This window comes from Sceloporus occidentalis, unplaced genomic scaffold (genome assembly GCF_023333645.1).
Source record: "Sceloporus occidentalis isolate IW3139 unplaced genomic scaffold, rSceOcc1.0.p SCAF_58, whole genome shotgun sequence".
In the NCBI taxonomy this organism is placed as follows: domain Eukaryota; kingdom Metazoa; phylum Chordata; class Lepidosauria; order Squamata; family Phrynosomatidae; genus Sceloporus; species Sceloporus occidentalis.
Genome location: NW_028317038.1, coordinates 2,226,636 through 2,251,526, shown reverse-complemented (window position 1 = coordinate 2,251,526; position 24,891 = coordinate 2,226,636). Strand labels below are relative to the sequence as shown.

Here is a 24,891-nt window from a genome sequence, read left to right as displayed (position 1 = left end):
ATGGTTTGTATTGGACAGCTTCAAAGATCTCATATTGCCCTATAACTATTTAGTTTTTTCAATTAGATGATATGCTCAAAACAAGAAAGCCCTTCTTGTTATAAAAAAAACCAATATATAACTTGTGTGGGTTCACTTAATGAGAGATAAGAAAATTACAGCTAAACAAGAGCACTGCAAAAGTGTTAAAACAGCCTTGGTCCTTGAGGGGTTAATGAAGATAGCATATTTTGTTAGCATTTAAAGTTGTACAAAACTGAATGCCCAGGTCTACTGCAGGAATGAAAGAGATTACTTATTATTCTGGTGATGGGACTTCGATACAGAAAGGGCACCATCTACTGGGGGAAAAACAATTTTACAATTAAAAATACCTTTAAATGTATTCATTTTTTTATAAAAATGTAAACCAGGGATAGCTGTTGTATATTCCTAATTGACTTGTGCAAATGGAACAAAAACAATTGACATTTTTCATTTAGTATTAGGTCCAATTTGTTTTGGGACAACAGATTCAGTTTCCTGTCTTTTTAGTTCGTACGAAATTCAGAAACTATATTTGTTGTCGCTCACGCTCTCTCACATTCTCATTCACACTTTCTCTCAATGTCTTCCTTTTTTTTTTTTTTTTTTTAATTCCGTTTATTGCAAAGAGAACCATAACGGCACACAGTCACAAAGTGAATGAGCGTACGAGGAACACAGGTACAGTCATACAGAGATATACAAAACATGACTTGAAACCACATTAAAAGACCATAGGCAGAAAGGCATGTAATACAGAGTACCCATATCCATAGCGACAGAGTGTCACCAGGTAATTAGCACAATATGCGGTTCAATTGAGAAAGCAAGAGCAGTGTATGCAAAGGTCTGTGAGAATCAAGGAAGTACTGGCAATAATCATGTGCATACCGCCTCAGCACGTGGAAGCACAGAATGTGAGGTAACGATCAAAACAAACGAAAATGACCAAAAAACAAAACAATAAGAAATCATAACACCATCAAACGTCAAAACGTGAGCGGCATCGACAGTAATGTCAAAAATGAAAGAAAAAGTCGAAAGCAATAAGGGGGTAAGTAACCAAGTGTAGTGGAGTGTGCGAGGTAGGGAGAGCAGAGCACTCAGAGAGACGGCGGGGCATCCACACCCACTATGGTAGGAAACTGCGGAGACAGGAGGAAGGTCTTCCAATGAAACCAGCGCAGTTCATGCTTATGCGACAAGCCCTTAGAAGCCATAACCAGGGACTCCATATGACAAAGAAAGTTAATCTTCTGCAACCATAGCCTAATCGGAGGTGTGGAATGTGATTTCCAGAGCTGAGGAATCAGGGCCCTGGCTGCGTTCAGAAAGTGTAGGGTCAGGAAACGCTTATAGCGACCAATCGGGATAGGAGGGGCCTGTAAGAGAACCAGCTGAGGCGTCAACTGGTAGTCAGGGTCACAAACCTCTTTGATAATCGCAAATACCACAGACCAGAATGGACGTACCAAGGGACAGTCCCACCAAATGTGAACATAGGAACCCGCGGACGTCTCGCAGCACCAACACAGCGCAGAAACCTGAGGCAAGAACTTATGGAGTTCCGCTGGGACCCTGTACAATCTTAAACGCCAGATCTTGCGTCTTACTAGAAATGGACCCCTTATGAGTAAGGTAAGCAATGTTGCCCCACTCCTGATCCGAGAACTGAAGCCCCAGCTCATTCTCCCAGAAACTATAGTAACACGGTTTGGTCTTACAAGTGGTGTCCAGCAGGGCTGAATACAAGAGGGACAGGAGATGTGGGGTCTCCTTGCCAACATCACACAGAGATTCAAAGGTCGTGAGAGGACGCAGCACCCGGGGATCTCGGAGCAAGCCTGAAACAAAATGCCTAAGTTGGATATAAAAGAAATTAAAGTGTTTGGGAACAGGACGGAGTTTGCAAAGGTCAAGAAGCGGGCGCAAAGAGGAACCCGCGAGGAAATGATGATGCCGGAGCACATAAGTCCCGGCAGGCAACAATATCCTCAAGTATGCAAGAGACAAACCTGGGACAAAAGCCGGGTTATGTGAGATGGGCGTGAGGGGACCAGGATGTGTAAGGAGATGACCCCTGGAGAGGACTCTCTTAAGAACCCTCAAGGTAGGCGAAACGGTAGGGTGACGTGGGATGAGCGGGAGGCATAGCGGCTCAGGGACCCAAGGTATAACGGAGATATGTTGGTAAAAAATCGAACGCTCCATAGCAACCCAGAGTTTAGGCGCAAAGATGGACCACTCGACAAGCCGCCGGAGATGGGAGGCCTTCCAATAAAGCTCAATATTAGGGAGCCGCACACCCCCTGACAACTTCGGTCTAGTCAAATGAGAATAAGAGAGCCGAGGGGCCCTACCCCTCCAAACATATCCAGTAAAAAGCCTATGGCAGGCCCTAAAGAACAACCTCGATAAGAAAATGGGGAGGGTCTGGATGGGATAGAGTAACCTAGGGAGGACATTCATTTTAAGGACCCCCATTCGACCAAACCAGGAGAGATGGGGGAACGACCATCTCTTCAAATCGGAATCAATGGAGCGGAGAAGCCTGATGAAATTAAGAGAGGCGAGTTCGGAAAGGTCAGGGGAAATAAAAAGACCCAGATATTTAATATTATCGGAACGCCAATGAAAGGGAAAGGAAGTAGTACAGCGGGCGTGAATCGATTCGTCTACATGAAGCCCCAGGACGTCTGATTTTTGAAGGTTTATCTTATAATTAAAAAGGGTCTGGAATGCACGCAATTCAGCGAGCAGGTGGGAAATGGACGTAGGTGGATCTTGTAAGAAGCAGAGCACATCATCTGCATAGGCCAAAACTTTATGATCAACGCCCTCTATCCGCAAGCCCAAGATGTTGGGGTTAAGATGTATAGCAGTAAGCAACGGCTCCATGGACAATATGAATAATAAAGGGGACAGGGGGCATCCCTGACGGGTGCCATTCGACAGGGCGACCCGGCCCGACAGGACACCATTCACCCTAACCTGGGCCGACGGATTGGTGTACAGGGACCTAACAAGGGACAAGTAAATGGGCCCAAGACCCGCCTTAGCCAACACCGCAAATAAGAAGGGCCAGGCCACCCTGTCAAAGGCCTTTTCCGTGTCCATAGATAGCAAAACATGAGATTAAGTAGACGAATCGTATTATCCCGTGCCTCCCTACCAGGAACAAAGCCAACCTGGTCAAGGTGGACAAGGGAGGGAATCAGGGGCTGGAGCCTAAGCGCAAGTATCTTAGCCAGCAACTTCAGATCGGTATTTATGAGCGAAATTGGCTCTCAATGTCTTCTTACCTTCTCTGCAGACCGTTTCCCACAGCTCAGCTTCTTCTCTCTTCTTGTTCTTCTGTGTTCTTTCTTCAGCCAGCTCTCCCAGCTCCATTAACCAGGCCTCTCTGAGCACTTTAGTTAAAGTGTGTAGCCTACAGGCACACTCCCCTGATTGGGAGGATGTGGGAGAGGCTGTTTTGTGGAAGGCTGTTTTGCCCCTTTTGCAGAAGTACTCCAAGAGGCCATAATAGTTAAGATGGATTTATATTGGAATACAAACAGTATTCCGAACAAAAAAAATGAAATACACAAAATGTTACTAAAAATGGATGAAGCAGCACCTTTAATATACTACAGGTTTTGTTAAAAAAAAGTAGGAATAGCTGTTACGTTCCAGTTACTGGAAAAGGACATTCAAATTTATGACATTTATTGTGATCCAACTGCTGGAACAGATGACAGAAGAAGTGACTAATCTAATCTAGGAGGACATATGTTCCTGTAGCCAGAATGAAAAAAAAACATTTCTGTTCTGGCTAGTGGAAAGAACAATTTAGTATGGCTAATTAAAAGTTAGTCCATGAATTGCAACTGAGCCAAGCGAGCTGAAACTATTTGCCTATATGGCAACCTGCTCCTGTATTGTTTGGCAGGGATCATCCACCTTAGACCAGAATACATAGTTGCCGCAAGGATCACACATACTGTGGTAAGGGCCTTGCTTCCTGACCAAAGTGTAGGGTTCCAGATCCATGCATTGAAATAAGTTTTTCCCTTGATAAAATCTTGTATAGAAAAAAAATTAAATGAAAACAAAGTAAATACCGTATTGGCTCGGATATAGGCCGCCCCCGTGTATAGGCCGCACCCTAAAAGTTTGGTGCTTTTTTAAAGAAAATTTTTTTTTAATAGATATGCTGCCACTCTCCCCCACCTGAGATATGCTGCCACTCTGTCCCCCCCCGAGATATGCTGCCACTGTCCTCCTACTCCTCCCCCCGAGATATGCTGCCACTATCCTCCTCCTCCTCCCCCCCGAGATATGCTGCCACTCTGCCCCCCCTCCCGACTTACCAGAGCAGACTCCCGGGTGTCTTGCGGGGCCGGCGGGGGACATCTACGCAATACGCGTATACAACTTCCGGTGCCGGGACTCAGCGGATGTGCCGGCACCGAAAGTTGTATACGCGTATTGCGTAGGTGTCCCCCGCCGGCCCCGCAAGACACCCGGGAGTCTGCTCTGGTAAGTCTTGGGGGCAGAGGTAAAACGCATCGTGCGGACGTTCACCGCTGCTGGTGAACGTCTGCACGATGCGCTTAGACAATCTCCCGTGCCAGCACTCCCCCCGTGGGAAGTGCTGGCAGGGGAGGCTGTCTGAGCGTATCAGAGAGTAGGATACGGGTCCCCTGCACTGCTGCGGGGGATCTGTATCCTAAGCCTGCTGCCTGCCCGGCGCCCGGAACTGCATGTCCCGGGCGTCGGGCGCTAGACCCCGATTATAGGCCGCACCCCCACTTTAAAGACTTAAAGTGGGGGGAAAAAGTGCGGCCTATATTCGAGCCAATACGGTATATCCAAAACACGATGTACTATACAACTATAAATATAAAACAATCACATTTTGTATAGTATGAAGTTGAGCAGTGTAACTTCAAAACGTAAATACCTATGTATGCCTGGTATCACTGTACTTGGGTTATGTTGCTGAACATTACATTTATTTATAAAGCACCGGCAGATTCCACAGCGCTGTTACAGTCAGTAGAACAATTTCACATACAAAAACACATAAAATAACAAACTGGTACAAAGAAGAGGGCCCAGCTCTTGTGAGCTTACAATCTAGTAGGTGGCTGAGGGGGAAGTGAGACAATAGGAGGGGGCTGCTTGGATGGGGATGTATTGATCTGCTTCCGATGGTGTTGTAGCCGCTTTCTGCAGTGGTAACTGGTATGTCGTTTCCCTCCCGTTTAAACCTTACATAGCCACTTATAAGGAGGCCATTGGGGGAGAGGCCACAGCAGCCACATTTCCAAGCAAGCTTGTTTCCAAGTGAGGTCTAGGAATATATAGGGCTTCCTCACAAGTGGTCAGATAAGGTGATTGCATACAGGAGGCAGATGCAGGGCCGGCCTACCATGGAGCAGACTGGGGCAATTGCCCCAGGCGGCACTTTGCTACCGGTTTTAAAACAGCTGTAAAACAGCCGGCCCCCTTGAAGATGCGCGGTGACGCTCAAGGGGGCGGGCTCACGCAGAACAGTTGCTCGTCACCGCGTGACAAGGAGAAGATCTCAAAGGAGAAGAGCACGTCACTGGAAGAAAGCCAGCAGAAAAAGTAAGTATTTTAAAATAAATAAATAATTGAGGTGATAGACGGATGGATGGAGTCATGGAGAGACATATTCATGCCCCTAGAGGGTGGCTGGGGACATAACTACACAACAGGGTGGTTAGGACAATCTATACACAAAGGGGGGGGTAATACACATGGGTATGGGGGGCATTACAATTAACCAGTACAAAAGGGGGGCATCAAAACACAAGGGAGGGGGGCTGGCTGGGGGCATCACAGGGGTGTGTTGGGGCAAAATGCACAAAGGGGCCTGGATGGGGGCACAGATACACAAAGGGGGCAAACACACAACAAGCAGCAATGTGGAAAGCATTTTTTTATGCTCTTAGTAGCTTATCCCATCCTGATGTGGCTGAGCCTGTCCTGGTGTGTGTGTGTGTGTGTGTTTGGGGGTCACTGTGGTAGAGTCTGTCCTGGTGTGTGTGTCTGGGTGTCAGTATGGCAGAGCCTGTCCTGGTGTGTGTGTCTGGGTGTCAGTATGGCAGAGTCTGTCCTGGGGTGTTTGTCTGGGTGTCAGTGTGGCAGAGCCTTGCCTAGTGTGTGTGTTTGGGTGTCAGAGCCTGTCCTGGTGTGTGTGTGTGTGTTTGGCTGTTGGTGAGGCAGAGCCTGTCCTGGTGTGTGTGTTTGGGTGTCGGTGGCAGAGCCTGTCCTGGTGCGTGTGTTTGGGTGTCGGTGGCAGAGCCTGTCCTGGTGTGTTTGTCTGGGTGTCAGTGTGGCAGAGCCTGTCCTGGTGTGTGTGTGTTTGGTTGTCGGTGGCAGAGCCTGTCCTGGTGTGTGTGTGTTTGGGTGTCGGTGTGGCAGAGCCTGTCCTGGTGTGTGTGTGTGTTTGGCTGTTGGTGAGGCAGAGCCTGTCCTGGTGTGTGTGTTTGGGTGTCGGTGGCAGAGCCTGTCCTGGTGTGTGTGTGTTTGGGTGTCGGTGGCAGAGCCTGTCCTGGTGTGTGTGTGTGTTTGGCTGTTGGTGAGGCAGAGCCTGTCCTGGTGTGTGTGTTTGGGTGTCGGTGGCAGAGCCTGTCCTGGTGTGTGTGTGTTTGGGTGTCGGTGGCAGAGCCTGTCCTGGTGTGTTTGTCTGGGTGTCAGTGTGGCAGAGCCTGTCCTGGTGTGTGTGTGTTTGGGTGTCGGTGGCAGAGCCTGTCCTGGTGTGTGTGTGTTTGGCTGTTGGTGAGGCAGAGCCTGTCCTGGTGTGTGTGTTTGGGTGTGGGTGGCAGAGCCTGTCCTGGTGTGTGTGTGTTTGGGTGTCGGTGACAGAGCCTGTCCTGGTTTGTTTGTCTGGGTGTCAGTGTGGCAGAGCCTGTCCTGGTTTGTGTGTTTGGGTGTCGGTGTGGCAGAGCCTGTCCTGGTGTGTATTTGGTTATCTGTTTCCTGGCACTTTACTTACTGTAGGGATAAATAGAACTTTGTAATTTTTATTTATCTCGATGATAAAACCCCCTCCTGAATTTCTAGTCACTGCAAAGGACAAAACTCAATGTGAGGAAAAGTGAAGGTATCGTGTTATTTAATCTATTTCAATCTGAATACAGGGGGCTAACAAATGCAATTAAGGTAGACTAGAGGGCACCAAATATAACCCTATGATAGCAGCAGGGTATGGAGACAGGCAGGATAGAGAAATACCAGGTGGAAAAGAGGGGTAACAGCAGGAGATGAAGAGTTCAAATGAAATATGGGATAATCATACCAGGTGGAAAACAGGGGTAACAGCAGGAGATGAAGGGTTCAAATGAAATATGGGATAGTCATACCAGGTGGAAAACAGGGGTAACAGCAGGAGATGAGGGCTTCAAATGAAATATGGGATATTCATACCAGGTGGAATACAGGGGTAATAGCAGGAGATGAAGAGTTCAAATGAAATATGGGATAGTCATACCAGGTGGAAAATAGGGGTAACAGCAGGAGATGAGGGCTTCAAATTAAATATGGGATATTCATACAGAGCTTGGAAATATAGCTCCTGTGGCCTCTCCCCAAGTGGCCTCCTTATAAGTTAAGGAGGCCACTTGAGGAGAGGCCACAGCAGCTACATTTCCAAGCAAGCTTGTTTCAAACATAATTGGTTTAATATGCAGTCTATCCCGTAAAAGAAATCATTAGCAAGATTGTACAAAAAAACCAAAATTTCTTATATCTCAGAGCAAATATTGTTTTATATGTATGCATATAAAAACTATAACTCTATTTGCCCTTAAATAAACCCCAAATATATACTTTGCGTCAGGACACTAAAAAGGAAATCAAACCGCTGAATTACAAAAAAGGGAGTGAAATACCCTCAATCACAATTTATAATCAAATAAAAATCCATATAAACATTTAGTTTCGAGTATATGTGGAATTCTAAAGGTTTACTCACAAAAGCAATACAAACAATAAATAATCCGGAGATAAATAGTTTTTTTATGTCTACATCCCTAAAAATGTACACACCGTATGTATGCTCACTGTATATGGCCAAAAATAGTTTAAGAAAAAAATCATTAAAATAGGGTGTTGAGGGATGTAGTTCATATAGCTAAAGACTGAATCTGTACACCTCGGAACCCCAGCCCTAAAAAAATTACATCTCACAGTAGCTGATTACATAATCGCTCCCTACCATAAGTATATGTGTTTTCCTGTTGTTTTACACAAAGACTAAGGTTACGTTACTGAGACAGCCAACCAGTTTAACCAAAGATTTTTCGATGACGTCAAATTACTGGTAAACCGGGCAAACCCTTGTAAACAGGAAGTAGAACATTGCAACCAATGGACGGCCACGAAACAAATTTCTGTATCGGAATTAACCAATGAGGCGCGCGGTTGCGTAGTGCTGTCATTGTGCTGGTATTCTCTCCGTGGAACGCTTGGTATGTTTCTGGGTCTTTTATTCTGATGATCTACAGTGTACTGTGTGTATGCACAATAATATAGTCGTTGGTCGTATCTAGAGTACATAATACGATATGTATCATTTACTGGGTATTGTGAAGGCGTTGCACGTGCATGCTGGCTTTTTTTTTTAGGGGAATCCATATCGCTATGTAAAATAAATCTGTGTAGTCTGTGTATGAACTGTAAATATGTGTGCACGAATACAGGTTCCCTCTGCTTGCTATAGATATAATGTATTGTTTGTGTGCGTTTCTCAGGACATAATGACCACCCTTGACGATAAATTATTGGGAGAGAAGTGTCAGTATTACTACAGCAGCAGTAGTGATGACGAGGACAGCGAGCAGGATCGCAAAACGCAAAATGGCTCTATCAGACACTCTGATGGGGATAGAGAGGAGGGTGTGATCAATACAGGTAACATGGAATGAACATAACTGCAACCGCCTTTAAGAACCACCCAGTCTTGATATGAATAGTGCAAAAGCTTATCATGCAATTTAAAGTTTTTGCATAATGTATTCCTTTGTTAAAGAGACCGGAGACAAATGCATAACAATGTACTCTGTGAGTAACACTAATACACTGGGAGTACTTCAATATGCATTCAGAATTTGCAGCTGTTCACTTAGCCGAAACCGAAAACGACTCCCCCACATTTAAAAATAACAAAATCCCACACTGTTAATAAAAGTAAGTTACACACCAAAATTGTACACAAATGTTAATAACAATGTTATATATATATATATATATATATATATATATATATATATATATAAATAACATCAATCTCAGGCATACCCAGATTCCATCATGTACTGGTTGGCTGGGCATGATAGGAGTGTGGTTGCTGTCAACAATCATATGTAAATTAATATTGTTATTGTATTTTTTGTCCAATTTTGGTGTGTTAACCACATTTTTATTAAAAGTAATTAACACACCACAATTGGACAAAAAAATTAAACAATATGACTTGGCATGATAGGGGTGTGATTGCTAACAGCTCCTTTTATACCCAGGCAACCAGTAAATGCTGGAACCTAGGCATGATGGGACTGTGATTGCTGCTAGCAATCACACTCCTATCATGCCAAGTCATCCAGTACATGCTGGTACAGGGTGGCTGTAAGTGATGTGCAGACTCCAAACTGCTGGCAGCATCAATACACAAGGGGGGCAGCTAACCAGGTTTCAGCATGTACTGGCTGACTTGGCATGATAGGAGTGTGATTGCTAACAGCGATCACAGTCCCATCATGCCTAGGTTCCAGCACTTACACATCCATACTATCACACACTCATTCATTCATATACTCATTCATTTACAGATTAATTCCCTCAATCACGCATACTCATTCAAACAACCTCCCCCACCACCTTACCTGCACTGCAGCTCTCTCGATGCCGCTCACAAACTTCAGCAGGGGGCACGGCCTCCCTCTGCGTTCTCTTGTACTGCACAGAGGAAGCAGGACTGGAGCAGAGTCATGTGATGTCACGTGAACTCTGCTGGGTTCCGCTTCCTCTGTGCAGTACAAAAGACCCTCCCACAGGCAAGTAGCAGGGCTCTTGTGATCCTGGTTGCACTGGCTGCCGATCTCACGTAGGGCCACACCTCGAGGTGCCGCGGGCCGCATTTGGACGCCCCTGTCCTAGGGTTTAGAGCCAATGTTGGATCTGATTTGAGGCAAGTACATCACGTGCTGAAGGATGCATTCAGCCAAATGCATCTCCTGCATTGCATTTAGCAATTTAGGGCGATTCTGCATAATCCTGACTATCCATTCGGAAACCAGTCCGCTTGGTTGCAGTGTCTCTTTTAAGCTAATACACAAAATGTGAACATTTTTGAGAACATTGACTGTTGTTATAAATTGTTATCCATGCATCTGTTCAAATATCCAGACAGAACACCACAGAAGCACAATGTGTAAGTTTCCCATAAACAGTCGGTAGGCAATTTCTCAGTACATTGTCAGTACATAATTAAAATCAAAAAACCTATTCGGTATGACCTCCATTTGCCTTAATGGCTATTTTAAAACTGTCTGGTCAATAAGTGTTTGCAGAATTATGCAATCCATTAATCTAGCACTTCTTTAGAGCAGCTCCGAGAGTGTTCCACTTTTTTCCTTTTCAAGCGTTTACAAAAATGTCAGTGGTGTCTAGGTCTAGTGATTGTGGTGGGAAAAAGATGCCATGCCTCTGCAAAATAGAGTCGTAGTTCTCTTTGGTCATATGTAGTTTTGCAAGTCACCAACTCCAGAGCATGCAAAACATCCCCACACCTAAATATATCCTCCACCATGTTGACATTTTTACACACAATGGTATTAGCCTCTCATGTGACAGCAATTACAACCAAAACTTAGTCAACAGATTTTTTTTCCAGGCTTCTACTTTGAAATTTCTCTATTACTTGCCCAATGCTAAGCATGTAGGCTTAACTTTTTGTCAAGGAAGATGTGGTGTAGAGGCAATACTCTCCCACTGCATTTCGCCGGTTGTCTTTAAAAATGCTTTTGCTTACTGGGTGTCACGACCAGGGCAAGGAAGTCAGGGAGGACCAAGATGCAGGGGATACCAAGGACTCTGATGTGACTAGGACAGATGAATAGCAAAGTCCAAATGGCTCTCGGACAGGGCGCCGAGGCCCACAGCATGATATGGACCAGATGCTGCTGTTAGTTCAGGGGCCAATGACAAAGTCACAGGGCTGGGTTGCACCAGCTGATGAGGTCAACGAGGCCCAGCTGACACCATCAAACTGTAACCAGAGATCCCAAAACCTGTTAGAGTGACCACCAAAGGGTGCTAATGCACATAACAATAACTAGCATAAGGCAGACAGTCCTGGCATGTAGTGGAACCATGACACTGGGTAGGAAGATTCTGGTTCATTTGGGCTTAAATTGTGGATGCGGATGCTGTTGTATTCCATAAACATGTTAGCTTGATATACTGGTCTTCTGAAGGTGTGGTTTATTTTAGGTCTTGCTCTGGATGAAAATGATTTGGTTTAAAAAACTATATAGCGTACGTTGTACTTTCCCCATTGAAATATTCAACTCTTTTCAGCACTCAGGAGAACACTTTAACCCAAATTACTTCATTGAGCTCCTTTGACCGTTAGAATAGATATTTCAGTCACTGTTCACCTTTTTAATGCTGCAAAACTAGTACTCTTATACTGAAAAATGTATATGACTCCAACAATTAGGGACTGGGTGGACAGGGTAGAGGAGACTAGAGCAGTGAAGGAGTTGGTTAAGTAAGCTTCAGACCAGTACCAGCCATTCAGCTACTTGGGTCACTGGGCTGTAGTTCACCTCATCTTAATCATTCAATCGCTTACTGAGACCGGGAACCCCATAGAGTGACACCTCAACTCACTTTACTTCTTTACACCTCTACACATCCCTTTGCGTGTGGCATATGCAGGCTGAGGGTTCAGTATCTATATTCCTCTTGATGTGGATTTACCAGATACACCCTGGGAGTGTATTCTGACACACAATCTGTATGTGCAGGTGTTTTGAGTTTATGCAAATATCACTTCCTCCTTTCTTTCTCTCCTGCTGTTCTGTTTATTCTTGTGAAAATCAACACAAAAAGAAACATATTTCAATTGATGCCCTTCTTCAAAGGCCCTAACAGGAGCACTAATAGAAGCACCAAGTGGTGTGTCAAGAGGATATTCATATAAATGCCAATTTAACAAAAAGAGACACGTTTGATTTGTATCGGTGTAAAAAAGCATATTCATGAGTGATAAATATCAACTAATTTAAAAGTGATCGAACAAAAACAGTGATTGATTATTCAGACCTTAGAGCCCAAGTGTACATATACTGTATATCTACTGATAAAGACTTTTTAACACTTTGGTTTTCTTTCATCCCCCCACCCCCCAACTAGCGTAAATACTCGTCATTACAATGTACACACTTTCCCTCTTTTTTTCGCTCCCACTTTTTTTCTCGCTCTCTCTCTCTCACTCTCTCCCTTTTCTCGCTCGCTGTCTCTCTCTCCCTTTTCTCTCTCTCGCTCTCTCTCCCTTTTCTCACTCGCTCTCTCTCCCTTTTCTCTCTCTCGCTCTCTCTCCCTTTTCTCTCTCTCGCTCTCTCTCCCTTTTCTCTCTCGCTCTCTCTCCCTTTTCTCGCTCGCTCTCTCTCCCTTTTCTCGCTCGCTCTCTCTCCCTTTTCTCGCTCGCTCTCTCTCCCTTTTCTCGCTCGCTCTCTCTCCCTTTTCTCGCTCGCTCTCTCTCCCTTTTCTCGCTCGCTCTCTCTCCCTTTTCTCGCTCTCTCTCCCTTTTCTCGCTCGCTCTCTCTCTCCCTTTTCTCGCTCGCTCTCTCTCTCCCTTTTCTCGCTCGCTCTCTCTCCCTTTTCTCGCTCGCTCTCTCTCCCTTTTCTCGCTCGCTCGCTCTCTCCCTTTTCTCGCTCGCTCTCTCTCTCCCTTTTCTCGCTCGCTCTCTCTCTCCCTTTTCTCGCTCGCTCTCTCCCTTTTCTCGCTCGCTGTCTCTCTCTCCCTTTTCTCTCTCTCGCTCTCTCTCCCTTTTCTCACTCGCTCTCTCTCCCTTTTCTCTCTCTCGCTCTCTCTCCCTTTTCTCTCTCTCCCTTTCTCTCCCTTTTCTCGCTCGCTCTCTCTCCCTTTTCTCGCTCGCTCTCTCTCCCTTTTCTCGCTCGCTCTCTCTCCCTTTTCTCGCTCGCTCTCTCTCCCTTTTCTCTCGCTCTCTCTCCCTTTTCTCGCTCTCTCTCCCTTTTCTCGCTCGCTCTCTCTCTCCCTTTTCTCGCTCGCTCTCTCTCTCCCTTTTCTCGCTCGCTCTCTCTCCCTTTTCTCGCTCGCTCGCTCTCTCCCTTTTCTCGCTCGCTCTCTCTCTCCCTTTTCTCGCTCGCTCTCTCTCTCCCTTTTCTCGCTCGCTCTCTCTCTCCCTTTTCTCGCTCGCTCTCTCCCTTTTCTCGCTCGCTCTCTCCCTTTTCTCGCTCGCTCTCTCCCTTTTCTCGCTCGCTCTCTCCCTTTTCTCGCTCGCTCTCTCCCTTTTCTCGCTCGCTCTCTCCCTTTGCTCGCTCGCTCTCTCCCTTTGCTCGCTCGCTCTCTCCCTTTGCTCGCTCGCTCTCCCTTTGCTCGCTCGCTCTCCCTTTGCTCGCTCGCTCTCCCTTTGCTCGCTCGCTCGCTCTCCCTTTGCTCGCTCGCTCGCTCTCCCTTTGCTCGCTCGCTCGCTCTCTCTCCCTTTTCTCGCTCGCTCTCTCCCTTTTCTCGCTCGCTCGCACTCCCTTTTCTCGCTCGCTCGCTCTCCCTTTTCTCGCTCGCTCGCTCTCCCTTTTCTCGCTCGCTCGCTCTCCCTTTTCTCGCTCGCTCTCTCTCCCTTTTCTCGCTCGCTCGCTCTCTCTCCCTTTTCTCGCTCGCTCGCTCTCTCTCCCTTTTCTCGCTCGCTCGCTCTCTCTCCCTTTTCTCGCTCGCTCGCTCTCTCTCCCTTTTCTCGCTCGCTCGCTCTCTCTCCCTTTTCTCTTTTGTGCTGTAAACACAAGACATACAGAGTGAAAGTTGAAATGTGTTTGAGAAAATATATATTGCTGTATTTTTTGAAAGGGAAGCATAACAGATTCATCCTTAGAAAAACATAGGTGACATGTCCAACTCTGTAAACTGTTACAAACATATATTTTAGTATTGCATATCATTTTTTTGTGTTTTGGTTCATCTGTATTTAAGGTCCTAAAGGAGTCCTTCATGATTGGCGTCGTTATAAACAGTTGGAAACAGAGCAAAATCAAGAGCAACAAAAAGAAATGGAGCAACTTATTAAAAAGTTATCAGTGACTTGTAAGTCTCAGCTTGATGAACAAAAGGACAAGCAAAAACAGAAAGAGCTTGAAGAAAAAATACACGGAAAGGTAGTATATATTCTTTAGCCTGTTGTAAATGTTTCTAATATCACAGTGTAGTGTGATTATGTAAAACTGGCAGATAACTTGATGAACCCTTTGGAATGACCTGGATTTTTTCATACATTGGTAACTAAATTTGATATGGTCTCCACCTAAGTCAGAATAATAGACAAACAGTCTGCTTAAACTGATGACACACAGTTATATGATTTTGGTTCACTTGAATTATTATAGCCTTCGTTGTGGTATTTTGTTTAAGCCTGGAAGAGGGAGCAGTCCCCTTACAAAAAAATTACTGCAGTTTTTCTGAAGTAATACTGCAGTTTTTTGGACATGAAAAAACTGCAATACTGCAGTTTTACTGCAGTATTACTGCACATTTACTGCAGTTGTACTGCATTTGTACTTCACTGTACTGCAGTTTTACTGCAGTTATTTTTGTACGGAAGTACAAATGCAATAAAGCTACAGTACATTGAAGTACAACTGCAGGTTTGCAATATAAAAAAAAAAGTGCGGTAAATGTGCAGTAATACTGCAGTACAGTGAAGTACAAATGCAGTAATACTGCAGTAAAAGTGCAGTATTGCAGTTTTTTCATGTCCAAAAAACTGCAATATTACTTCAGAAAAACTGCAGTAATTTTTCGTAAGGGTCAAAATAACTAAATAAGTGGCCCATTTTGGCAGTTATTTAAATAAATAAAGCTATAACCTGTGTGAGGTGGTTTTATCTTACATTAGTGTGTGGTGAAGCCATATAAATGTAAATTTAATAGTATGCCAGCTTGTATACCAATGCATACGCAAGATATATTTGTGATAAGAGTTGGGGAATATATTTTATTTTCAAAGAATGCATTGCCTTTCTGTTAAATTGACCCACTAGCAAGGAATGCATATTAAATTACTTTGGATTGAATGACCCTTGATGAAACCTGGGTATGAGGTAGTCTTTTGACACATTTTTCTTTTGGAAAAAAATATACTTTGTTTCTTTGGATTTGGATCAGTAATCCCTGGGAGATTGTTGTGTTCCTAATACATGTATCTAGTTTACCAGTGTATATACAATGATACAGCATGCATCTATCAACATTTGTTACTTGATATTTTAACCCCTTCGCGACCTTTGCCGGTTCAGGACCGTCATAACAAGAAGGTCACTAAATGACCTTTGACGGTCCTGAACCGTCAAAAAATTAAATAAGCTTAGAAAGTGATCAAGGATCACTTTCTTCGCTTAAACGGCCTTGCTGCAATGCCTCGATGTCGAGGCATTCAGCAAGGCCGAGATCGGCATCGGGGGCCATGTCTGGCCCCTCCCCGGGGCGTCAACAGCCGCCATACATTGTATGGCGGCGGACGCCCGTTTTAAAAGCGTTTAGGAGGCGATCAACGATCGCCTCCTAAACTTAAATGGTGTCGCTGGAATGCCTCGATCAGGAGGCATCCAGCGACACCAAACACTTACCTCTGGGTGGGCTGTGACCACTCCGGAGAGCGGTCACAGCCGCCGCTGCCGGTGATCTTCGCCATCAAGCAAGATGGCGGCGGCCCGGGAAATAAAACAATAAAGACGAAAAAGTTCGCTAGAGGGTCTCCAGACCCTCTAGAGAACTGGCTCCACTTGCTGGTTGAATACAGGTACTGCATTCAACCATGCAAGTCAATGGAGCCCAGCTTTCTAATCACTATGTGATTAGTAAAATATTCAAAAAAATAAAAATAAATAAAAAATGGAAAAAAAATTTTAAAAAAAATGTGCTAACATTTAAAAATAATTATGCAGTGATGTCACTAGATGAACCATCCAGTACCAGCAAAATGTGTAAAAAAAAATATAAAAAAAGTATTAAAAAAATAAAATAAAATTAAAAAATAAAGTTTATTATTTTGAGCAAGTGCTAAAATTTCTCAAAAATCTCAACAAAGAGTTAAAATAAAAGCACTTCAAATACCCAAGGGGTGTCTAATATATAAAAAAAATGGCTGATGGGGTAAATTGGAGTGGCCTAGCTCAAAGATAGGGCATAGGTACAGACTGACCAAAATGGCGAAAAAAAGCGCACTTCCCAAATGTGGCATTTTAAATCTGAAACAACCCGACAAACCCATGCATGTCGGGTATCACTGCACTCAGGAGATGTTCCTGAACACACATTGGCGTGTTGTTTGACAGTGGCATATACCAGGACCTGTATATCTATAACTAAAGTACAATTTGTGTGAAAAAAATAAATAAATAATTACTATTACAAAGTTTGACAAAGTGTAGTTCTATAATTGGTGCATGGAAAGGGTTAAAATAACAGCATTTGGAATACCCTGGGGTGTCTAGTTTTCAAAAATATATGGTTTGAATGGGTTAAATTGAGTTAACCGGCTTCAAAGATATTCCAAAGAGGAGAGGGAGGCACAATGACCAAATGACCACCTGAATTACGCATGCCCCAAAAGTAGCCTTTTACCAGCCAAACAATCTGACAAACCCATGCATGTGGGGTATCGCTGTACTCAGGAGATGTTGCTGAACACATATTGGGGTGTTGTTTGACAGTGACATATACCAGCACCTGTATATCTATAACTAAAGTACAATTTGTGTGGAAAAAAAAATAAAAAAAATTACTATTACAAAGTTTGACAAAGTGTAGTTGTATAATTGGTGCATGGAAAGGGTTAAAATAACAGCATTTGGAATACCCTGGGGTGTCTTGTTTTCAAAAATATATGGTTTGAATGGGTTAAATTGAGTTAACCGGCTTCAAAGATGTTCCAAAGAGGAGATGGAGGCAGACTGACCAGATTTGTTAAAAAAGATTTGGAAATCATAAAACGCTGCTTGTACTTATTGCCCTATAACTTACAAAAAACAGCAAAAAAACATAAAAACATTGGGTATTTCTAAACTCAGGACAAGTAGTAGAATCTATTTAGCTAGTTTTTTTACTTGCTTTTTTAGGTGAGTAAAAGATTTTTCAAATAAAAGTCATAAAATGTGTTTTTTTTTCAACTTTTCACCATGTTTTTTTATTTTTTTTTATAGTAAATAAGATGATACGATCAAAATAATGGTATCTGAAGAAAGCCCATCTTGTCCTGAAACAAACAATATATAACTTATGTGGGTACACTAAATGGGTGAGGAGAAAATTACAGCTGAACACAAGCACCACAAAAGTGTCAAAACAGCCTCGGTCCCACAGGGTACAAAACGAAAAATGAGCCCGGTCCTTAAGGGGTTAATCTTTATGCGGAATTTATCAGAAAACACCAAATATGTATTTATTCTTGTGTGATTATTTAGTTTTACAGTTGTTTGCCAAATGTATACATTCCTATCCCCTCTTCATCCAACTCTTCCTCACCACCCATATTTGTTTGTGGTCAGTCTTGCACAGCCTTAACCCCTTAAGGACCGGGCTCATTTTTCGTTTTGTACCCTGTGGGACCGAGGCTGTTTTAATACTTTTGTGGTGCTTGTGTTCAGCTGTAATTTTCTCCTCACCCATTTAGTGTACCCACATAAGTTATATATTTTTTTTTCAGGACAAGATGGGCTTTCTTCAGATACCATTATTTTGATCGTATCATCTTATTTACTATAAAAAAAAATAAAAAAAACATGGTGAAAAATTGAAAAAAAACCACATTTTATGACTTTTATTTGAAAAATCTTTTACTCACCTAAAAAAGCAAGTAAAAAAACTAGCTAAATAGATTCTACTACTTGTCCTGAGTTTAGAAATACCCAATGTTTTTATGTTTTTTTGCTGTTTTTTGTAAGTTATAGGGCAATAAGTACAAGCAGCGTTTTATGATTTCCAAATCTTTTTTAACAAATCTGGTCATTCTGCCTCCATCTCCTCTTTGGAACATCTTTGAAGCCGGTTAACTCAATTTAACCCATTCAAACCATATATTTTTGAAAACTAGACACCCCAGGGTATTCCAAATGCTGTTATTTTAACCCTTTCCATGCACCAATTATACAACTACACTTTGTCAAACTTTGTAATAGTAATTTTTTTTCACACAAATTGTACTTTAGTTATAGATATACAGGTCCTGGTATATGCCACTGTCAAACAACACCCCAATGTGTGTTCAGGAACATCTCCTGAGTGCAGTGATACCCAACATGCATGGATTTGTCGTGTTGTTTGAGATTTAAAATGCCACATTTGGGAAGTGCGCTTTTTTTGTCCATTTTGGAAAGTCTGTACCTATGCCCTATCTTTGAGCTCAGCCACTCCAATTTACCCCATCAGCCATTTTTTTATATATTAGACACCCCTTGGGTATTTGAAGTGCTTTTATTTTAACTCTTTGATTTTTGAGAAATTTTAGCACTTGCTCAAAATAATAAACTTTATTTTTTTATTTTATTTTTTTAATACTTTTTTTTTTATATTTTTTTTTTACACATTTTGCTGGATGGTTCATCTAGTGACATCACTGCATAATTATTTTTAAATGTTAGCACTTTTAATTTTTTCCATATATTTTTTTTTTTTTTTTTTTTTTTTTAATATTTTACTAATCACATTGTGATTAGAAAGCTGGGCTCCATTGACTTGCATGGTTGAATGCAGTACCTGTATTCAACCTGCAAGTGGAGCCAGAGTTCTCTAGACCATCTAGCGAACTTTAAAAACTTGTTTGTTGCTTTTACAGGGCGGCCGCCATCTTGTTGATGGCGAAGAACACCGGCAGCTGCGGCTGTGACCGCTCTCCGGAGCGGTCACAGCCCACCCAGAGGTAAGTGTTTGGTGTCGCTGGATGCCTCCTGATCGAGGCATTCCAGCGACACCATTTAGGTTTAGGAGGCGATCGTTGATCGCCTCCTAAACGCTTTTAAAACGGGCGTCCGCCGCCATACAATGTATGGCGGTTGTTGACGCCTCGGGGAGGGGCCAGACATGGCCTGCGATGCCGATCTCGGCGTTACTGAATGCCTCGACATCGAGGCATTACAGTAACGCCGTTTAAGCGAAGAAAGTGATCGTTGATCACTTTCTAAGCTTATTTTACTTTTTGACGGTTCAGGACCGTCAAAGGTCATTTAGTGACCTTCATGTCATGACGGTCCTGAACCGGCAAAGGTCGCGAAGGGGTTAACATACAGAGAAAAACCTGAGATTTGTCGTGACTCTTCACATGTAAAGCTGCTAACAAGCTGTGACATGTTTTGAGGTCAGGCCTGCTACCTGATCTGTGGTTTCTTCATGTTTATTTTATAATTCTTGCACCAGCAAAGTTACCAACTCTTTCCTCTTTACTGCCAATCTCCTTGTGTTCTCTCAGAGTTGGTACATTGTTTTCACTTTTTTTCCCCTCTCTTTTAATCTGGTTGGTGTTTGATATAAAATACCCAATGACATAAGATTGGCCATTATTTGATTACTCTTTTATTATTTTTAGGTGCAAAATATGAATCTCTAATGTCAGAATATGAAACTCAGACTGATAACCAACTTGAAAAGTCATATAATTAGTGATTCACTTTTTAAAAATGTTTTATTTATATTAAAACAAGTTAAGGCCTGCATTCCAGCTGGACTACTTGTGTGGTCCTGAATAGCCTTCTAACAGTTATTAAATAACAGAAATCAATGTTAACAAAACTTATTTATTTTAATATTACTGTTTTATGCCAAGTCTCAATCTTCTTATCTACTTTACTCCAGGTCTGTTTTATTCATGCAACCAGTGATTAACTTGATTAATGCCTTTTGCAATATTTTTGTTTCTAACTGTGGTTATTTAAAAAAAAAAAAAGGAAATGAGTGTTTATTAAAAGAGAAAATACAATGTTAAATGATCAAATACACTAAACATGTAATTTACTAGTTAAAAATCCCTTAAAAGGACAAGAACAAATAATAATCACAATTATACACAAAACAAAAAATACATACTCAAATATAATAATATAATCAAGGTAATTAATATAAAGTAAAAATACTCAAACGAAACAAGGAGTTACAAAAAAGGAGGGAATATACACTCACCACTGACAGAATTGTGCCTGGCCTGTATTATGTGTATGACCTTAATAAATGAAAAAAGAAAGGTCTGAATATTATGCTCTTCTAAAAAAAAAAAAAAAAAAAAGATACTGCCAATTACCCTGGCCCTTGGCAAGCATTTAACGTGTGTAATAATTGTTGCAGCTTTGGGCAAAGAATGGAGTCCCCAGGTGATTTGTGCTAAGAACAGCTCTGAATAAAAGGTTGCCTTGGAAAATAGGATTTTTTTCCTATGTTTTTAAATAATATTTTAGTATATGACTTGTCTGTTATCTAGCCCTGATGTGACCTATGTCATCTTGCTCTTGGCTTCAACTCAGTTCACAGCACTGATCGTTCCATTGCTTTTACATGGTAGTCTGTGAATCAGCTGTGTAATTGCTTTAAATAATGTAGCTCTATAAAGATATTGCTAATATTCCACATTTATCATATTCATGTGTTTATTGTTTCTGCTTGCTGTGTTTTCAAGTGTTAAATCAAACCTACCACTCTTCCAAATCCTACATTTTACAATTGTGTATATCTACAGTGAAGGAAAAAAATATTTGATCCCCTGCTTATTTTGTACGTTTGCCCACTGACAAAGACATGATCAGTCTATAATTTTAATGGTAGGTTTATTTGAACAGTGAGAGACAGAATAACAACAACAAAAATCCAGAATAACGCATTTCAAATAAGTTATAAATTGAAATAAGTATTTGACCCCTTTGCAAAACATGACTTATTACTTGGTGTCAAAACCCCTGTTGCCAATCACAGAGGTCAGGTTTCTTGTAGTTGGCCACCAGGTTTGCACACATCTCAGGAAGGATTTTGTCCCACTCCTCACCTTTCTATGAGATTAAGGTCTGGAGACTGGCTAGGCCACTTCAGGATCTTAATGTGTTTCTTCTTGAGCCACTCCTTTGTTGCCTTGGCTGTGTGTTTTGGGTCATCGTCATGCTGGAATATCCATCCACAACCCATTTTCAATGCCCTGGCTGAGGGAAGGAGGCTCTCACCCAAGATTGACAGTACATCCATCGCCCCTTTGATGAGGTAAAGTTGTCCTGTCCCCTTAACACCCAAAAGCATAATGTTTCCACCTCCATGTTTGATGGTGGGGATGGTTCTGGGGTCATAGGCAGCTTTCCACGAACATGGCGAGTTGAGTTGATGCCAAATAGTTTGATTTTGGTCTCATCTGACCACAAAACTTTCACCCAGTTCTCCTCTGAATCATTCAGATGTTCATTGGCAAACTTCAGACGGGCCTGTTCATGTGCTTTCTTGAGCAGGGGTACCTTTGGGGCGCTGCAGGATTTCGGTCCTTCAGTGTGTTACCAATTTTTTTTTCTTGGGGACTATGGTCCCAGCTGCCTTGAGATTATTGACAAGATCCTCCTGTGTAGTTCAGGCTGATTCCTCACTGTTCTCATGATCATTGAAACTCCACCGGGTGAGATTTTGCATGGAGCCCCAGACTGATTGCCAAGCTCTACAATCTTGTCCCTGACATCCTTGGACAGCTCTTTAGTCTTGGCCATGGTGGAGAGTTTGGAATCTGATTGATTGCTTCTGTGGACAGGTGTCTTTTATACAGGTAACAAGCTGAGATTAGGAGCATTCCCTTTGTTACCTGCATAAAAGACACCTGGAAGCCAAACATCTTGCTGATTGATAAGGGATCAAATACTTATTTCATGCAAATCAATTTTATAATGTATTTGAAATGCGTTACTCTGGATTTTTTCTTTGTTCTTCTGTCTCTCACTGTTCAAATAAACCTACCATGTCAGTGGGCAAACGTACAAAATCAGCAGGGGATCAAACAATTTTTTCCTTCACTGTAACAAAAATGGTATTATGTTATTTTAAATGTTCATTCCTTCCCTTCTGCAAAATTAATCCTACCATTTGGAAGCTAAAACTAATTAATGACCAAATTTACACCAACTGAAGTAATCACAAAAATAATGCCCAATATTATCTTCCCCTACTACCAAGGAAAATATTTAAGACAGTGACTTTCTTCTTTAACCCATGCTCTGTGTAGTGTTTAATTGATGATAGATATAGCTACAGGCATTGGTAGTGTAAAGAGCGAGTTGGTTCTGCTACTTTATGGATCTCTGGACAGACTTCACTTGTAGTATTGTGTACATTTCTGGAGACCTAATCTCTAGAAGAATGTTGACTAGTGGAGAGAGTTCAGAGAAAGGCCACTGAAATAATAAATGGTTTGCTAGATAGAATTATTATGGAAAAAAAGGGATCTTAATCTGTATAGCTTGGTGGAAAGATGAGAGAGGGGGGGTGTAACAAACATTAAAATACTTAAAGGATTTAACAAAGTACATGAGGAATATTAAAGGAGGAGAACAAGATGTGTAATAATTTAAAACTAAATGGTCAGAGGCTTAGATGTAAGGAAACTTTACTTTACAGAGAGGGTGATAGATAAATGGAACTGCCTCCTAGATGCTAATTCAGTTAAATAACTTAAAAATGCATGCGATAAGCATATGGTTATCCTGAATCTAAGACAAGGTGAGGACTGATTAAGTCTGAGCCTCTACATCAGCAAAAATGGGCAGACTTGATGAGCTGAACTTTTCTCTCTAAAACGGGCCATTTGACCCCAAAAAATCACTTCTGTCTTTGCTATGTATAAACTAATCAATAAAATAGATAACAATTGATAATGAAAATTGTTGCCAACGAATTTCATTATCGATTAGTTGAATTGATTTTATCGAATATAAGATATGGGTTTTTTCAGGGCAAATGCTGAAAAATACCCTTTGTTTTATAATCCGCCATCAGATAGTGGTCGGATAATAACACTAAGATCCAGGTCCCCCGCAGCGTTGCAGGGGACCTGGATCATCTTCTCTGACAGCCGGCGCGTGTCTGTGTGACGCTCTGCTACTGTCCAGGGCTTCTATGATGGAGCACCAGCGTGACGTGACCTTCCGGTGCTCCACCATAGAAGCCCCGGTGGGAGTATCGGCCAGCACAGTGGATGTTGTCTGCGCGCATTGCGCAACATTCGCCGGCTACCTGAGACAGAGAGGAGGATCCCCGCAGCGCTGCACTGGACCTGGATCTTCCTCTTTGGCAGTTGGTGGGTACCTGTGAGATGAGTGCAGACAACCTCCACTACGGGCCAGCAGCAGAGGTTGTCTACGCGCATTGGGCAGACGTTCGCCGGCTGCCCCTACTAGACACCAAGGAGTCTGGAGCACGGGGAGTAAGTCGGGGGGTGATATATCAGGGGCACAGTGGCATATCTGGGGGTATAAGGCATATCAGCTGGCACAGTGGCATATAGGGGGTTATAAGGCATATTTGAGGGGCATATCTGGGATATAAGGCATATCTGGGGGGCATATTGGGGGTTATAAGGCATATCAGGGGGGAACAGTGTATCAGGGGTATAAGGCATATCCGGGGACAGAGTGGCATATCTGGGTTATAAGGCATACAGAGGGCCCTATGGCATATGGGGGGTATAAGGCCTATTAGAGGGCACAGTGGCATATCAGGGGGTATAAGGCATAAAGGGGAAATATGGCATATCTGGGGAGGGCGGAGTGGCATATCTGGGGGTATAAGGCATATCTGGGAGATCGAAAAAATTATCTGCCAACTAATCGATTAGGAAAATAATTGTTAGTTGCAGGCCTAGACCTTGGCTAATAGAGACCATGGATACAGTACACATGTATTGTTACCTTACTTGTATATCTTTGTATGTATTTCTAAAAAATAACATTTATTGAGATGAGCTACAAGTTGAATTGAAAAAAATAATTCATGCTAAAATACATAATTGTAAAAAAAAAAAAAAAAGTGCATGATACTTGGTTCCTGACCTTATTACTGTATTGCAGACAACTATGCTGGAATACAACATGCGAAGTGATGAAGATGATGAGGACTTTTTACAACAATATAGAAAACAAAGAATAGAGGAGATGAAGAAACAGCTATGCCACTCACAACTATTCAAATATGTCTTCGATATTAGCAGCGGTGAAGAATTTCTGGATACCGTTGATAAGGAACATAAGAATACTCTTGTGATGATTCTTATTTATGAGGACGATGTCCGTGGCTCTGAATCAATGAATGGCAGCATCATCTGTCTGGCCAATGAATATCCTGGAGTCAAATTTTGTAGAGTAAAAAGTTCACTTCTTGGCACGAGCACTAAATTCTCAGAGAATGCCCTTCCAGCATTGCTTGTGTATAAAGCAGGAGAATTAATAGGAAATTTTGTTCGGATAACAGACCAACTTGGTGATGATTTCTTTGCTGTTGACCTTGAAGCATTCTTGCACGAATGTGGTTTACTACCAGAAAAGGATGTTGTGCGCTCTTCTATTTGTGATCCAACCATTGAATGCTATAGCAATGACAGCGACTTAGAAATAGACTAA

At 42.5% G+C, this 24,891-nt stretch overlaps 1 protein-coding gene across 1 annotated transcript; it reads left to right on the top strand.

Moving 5' to 3' along the window:
- Positions 1-8,795: 8,795 nt before the first annotated feature.
- LOC149287622 (phosducin-like protein) lies at positions 8,796-24,891 on the top strand. The gene is made up of 3 exons (XM_089492668.1): positions 8,796-8,949; positions 14,252-14,433; positions 24,343-24,891. Exons 1-3 carry the CDS (start codon positions 8,796-8,798, stop codon positions 24,889-24,891), a joined length of 885 nt encoding a protein of 294 aa, XP_089348794.1.

Excerpts from the sequence above, each read along its gene's own strand:
- LOC149287622 (XM_089492668.1), top strand. The coding sequence starts at position 8,796 with ATGACCACCCTTGACGATAAATTATTGGGAGAGAAGTGTCAGTATTAC. Across the intron at positions 8,950-14,251 it reads GGAGGGTGTGATCAATACAG|GTCCTAAAGGAGTCCTTCAT; the intron begins GTAACATGGAAT and ends TCTGTATTTAAG. Across the intron at positions 14,434-24,342 it reads AAGAAAAAATACACGGAAAG|ACAACTATGCTGGAATACAA; the intron begins GTAGTATATATT and ends ACTGTATTGCAG.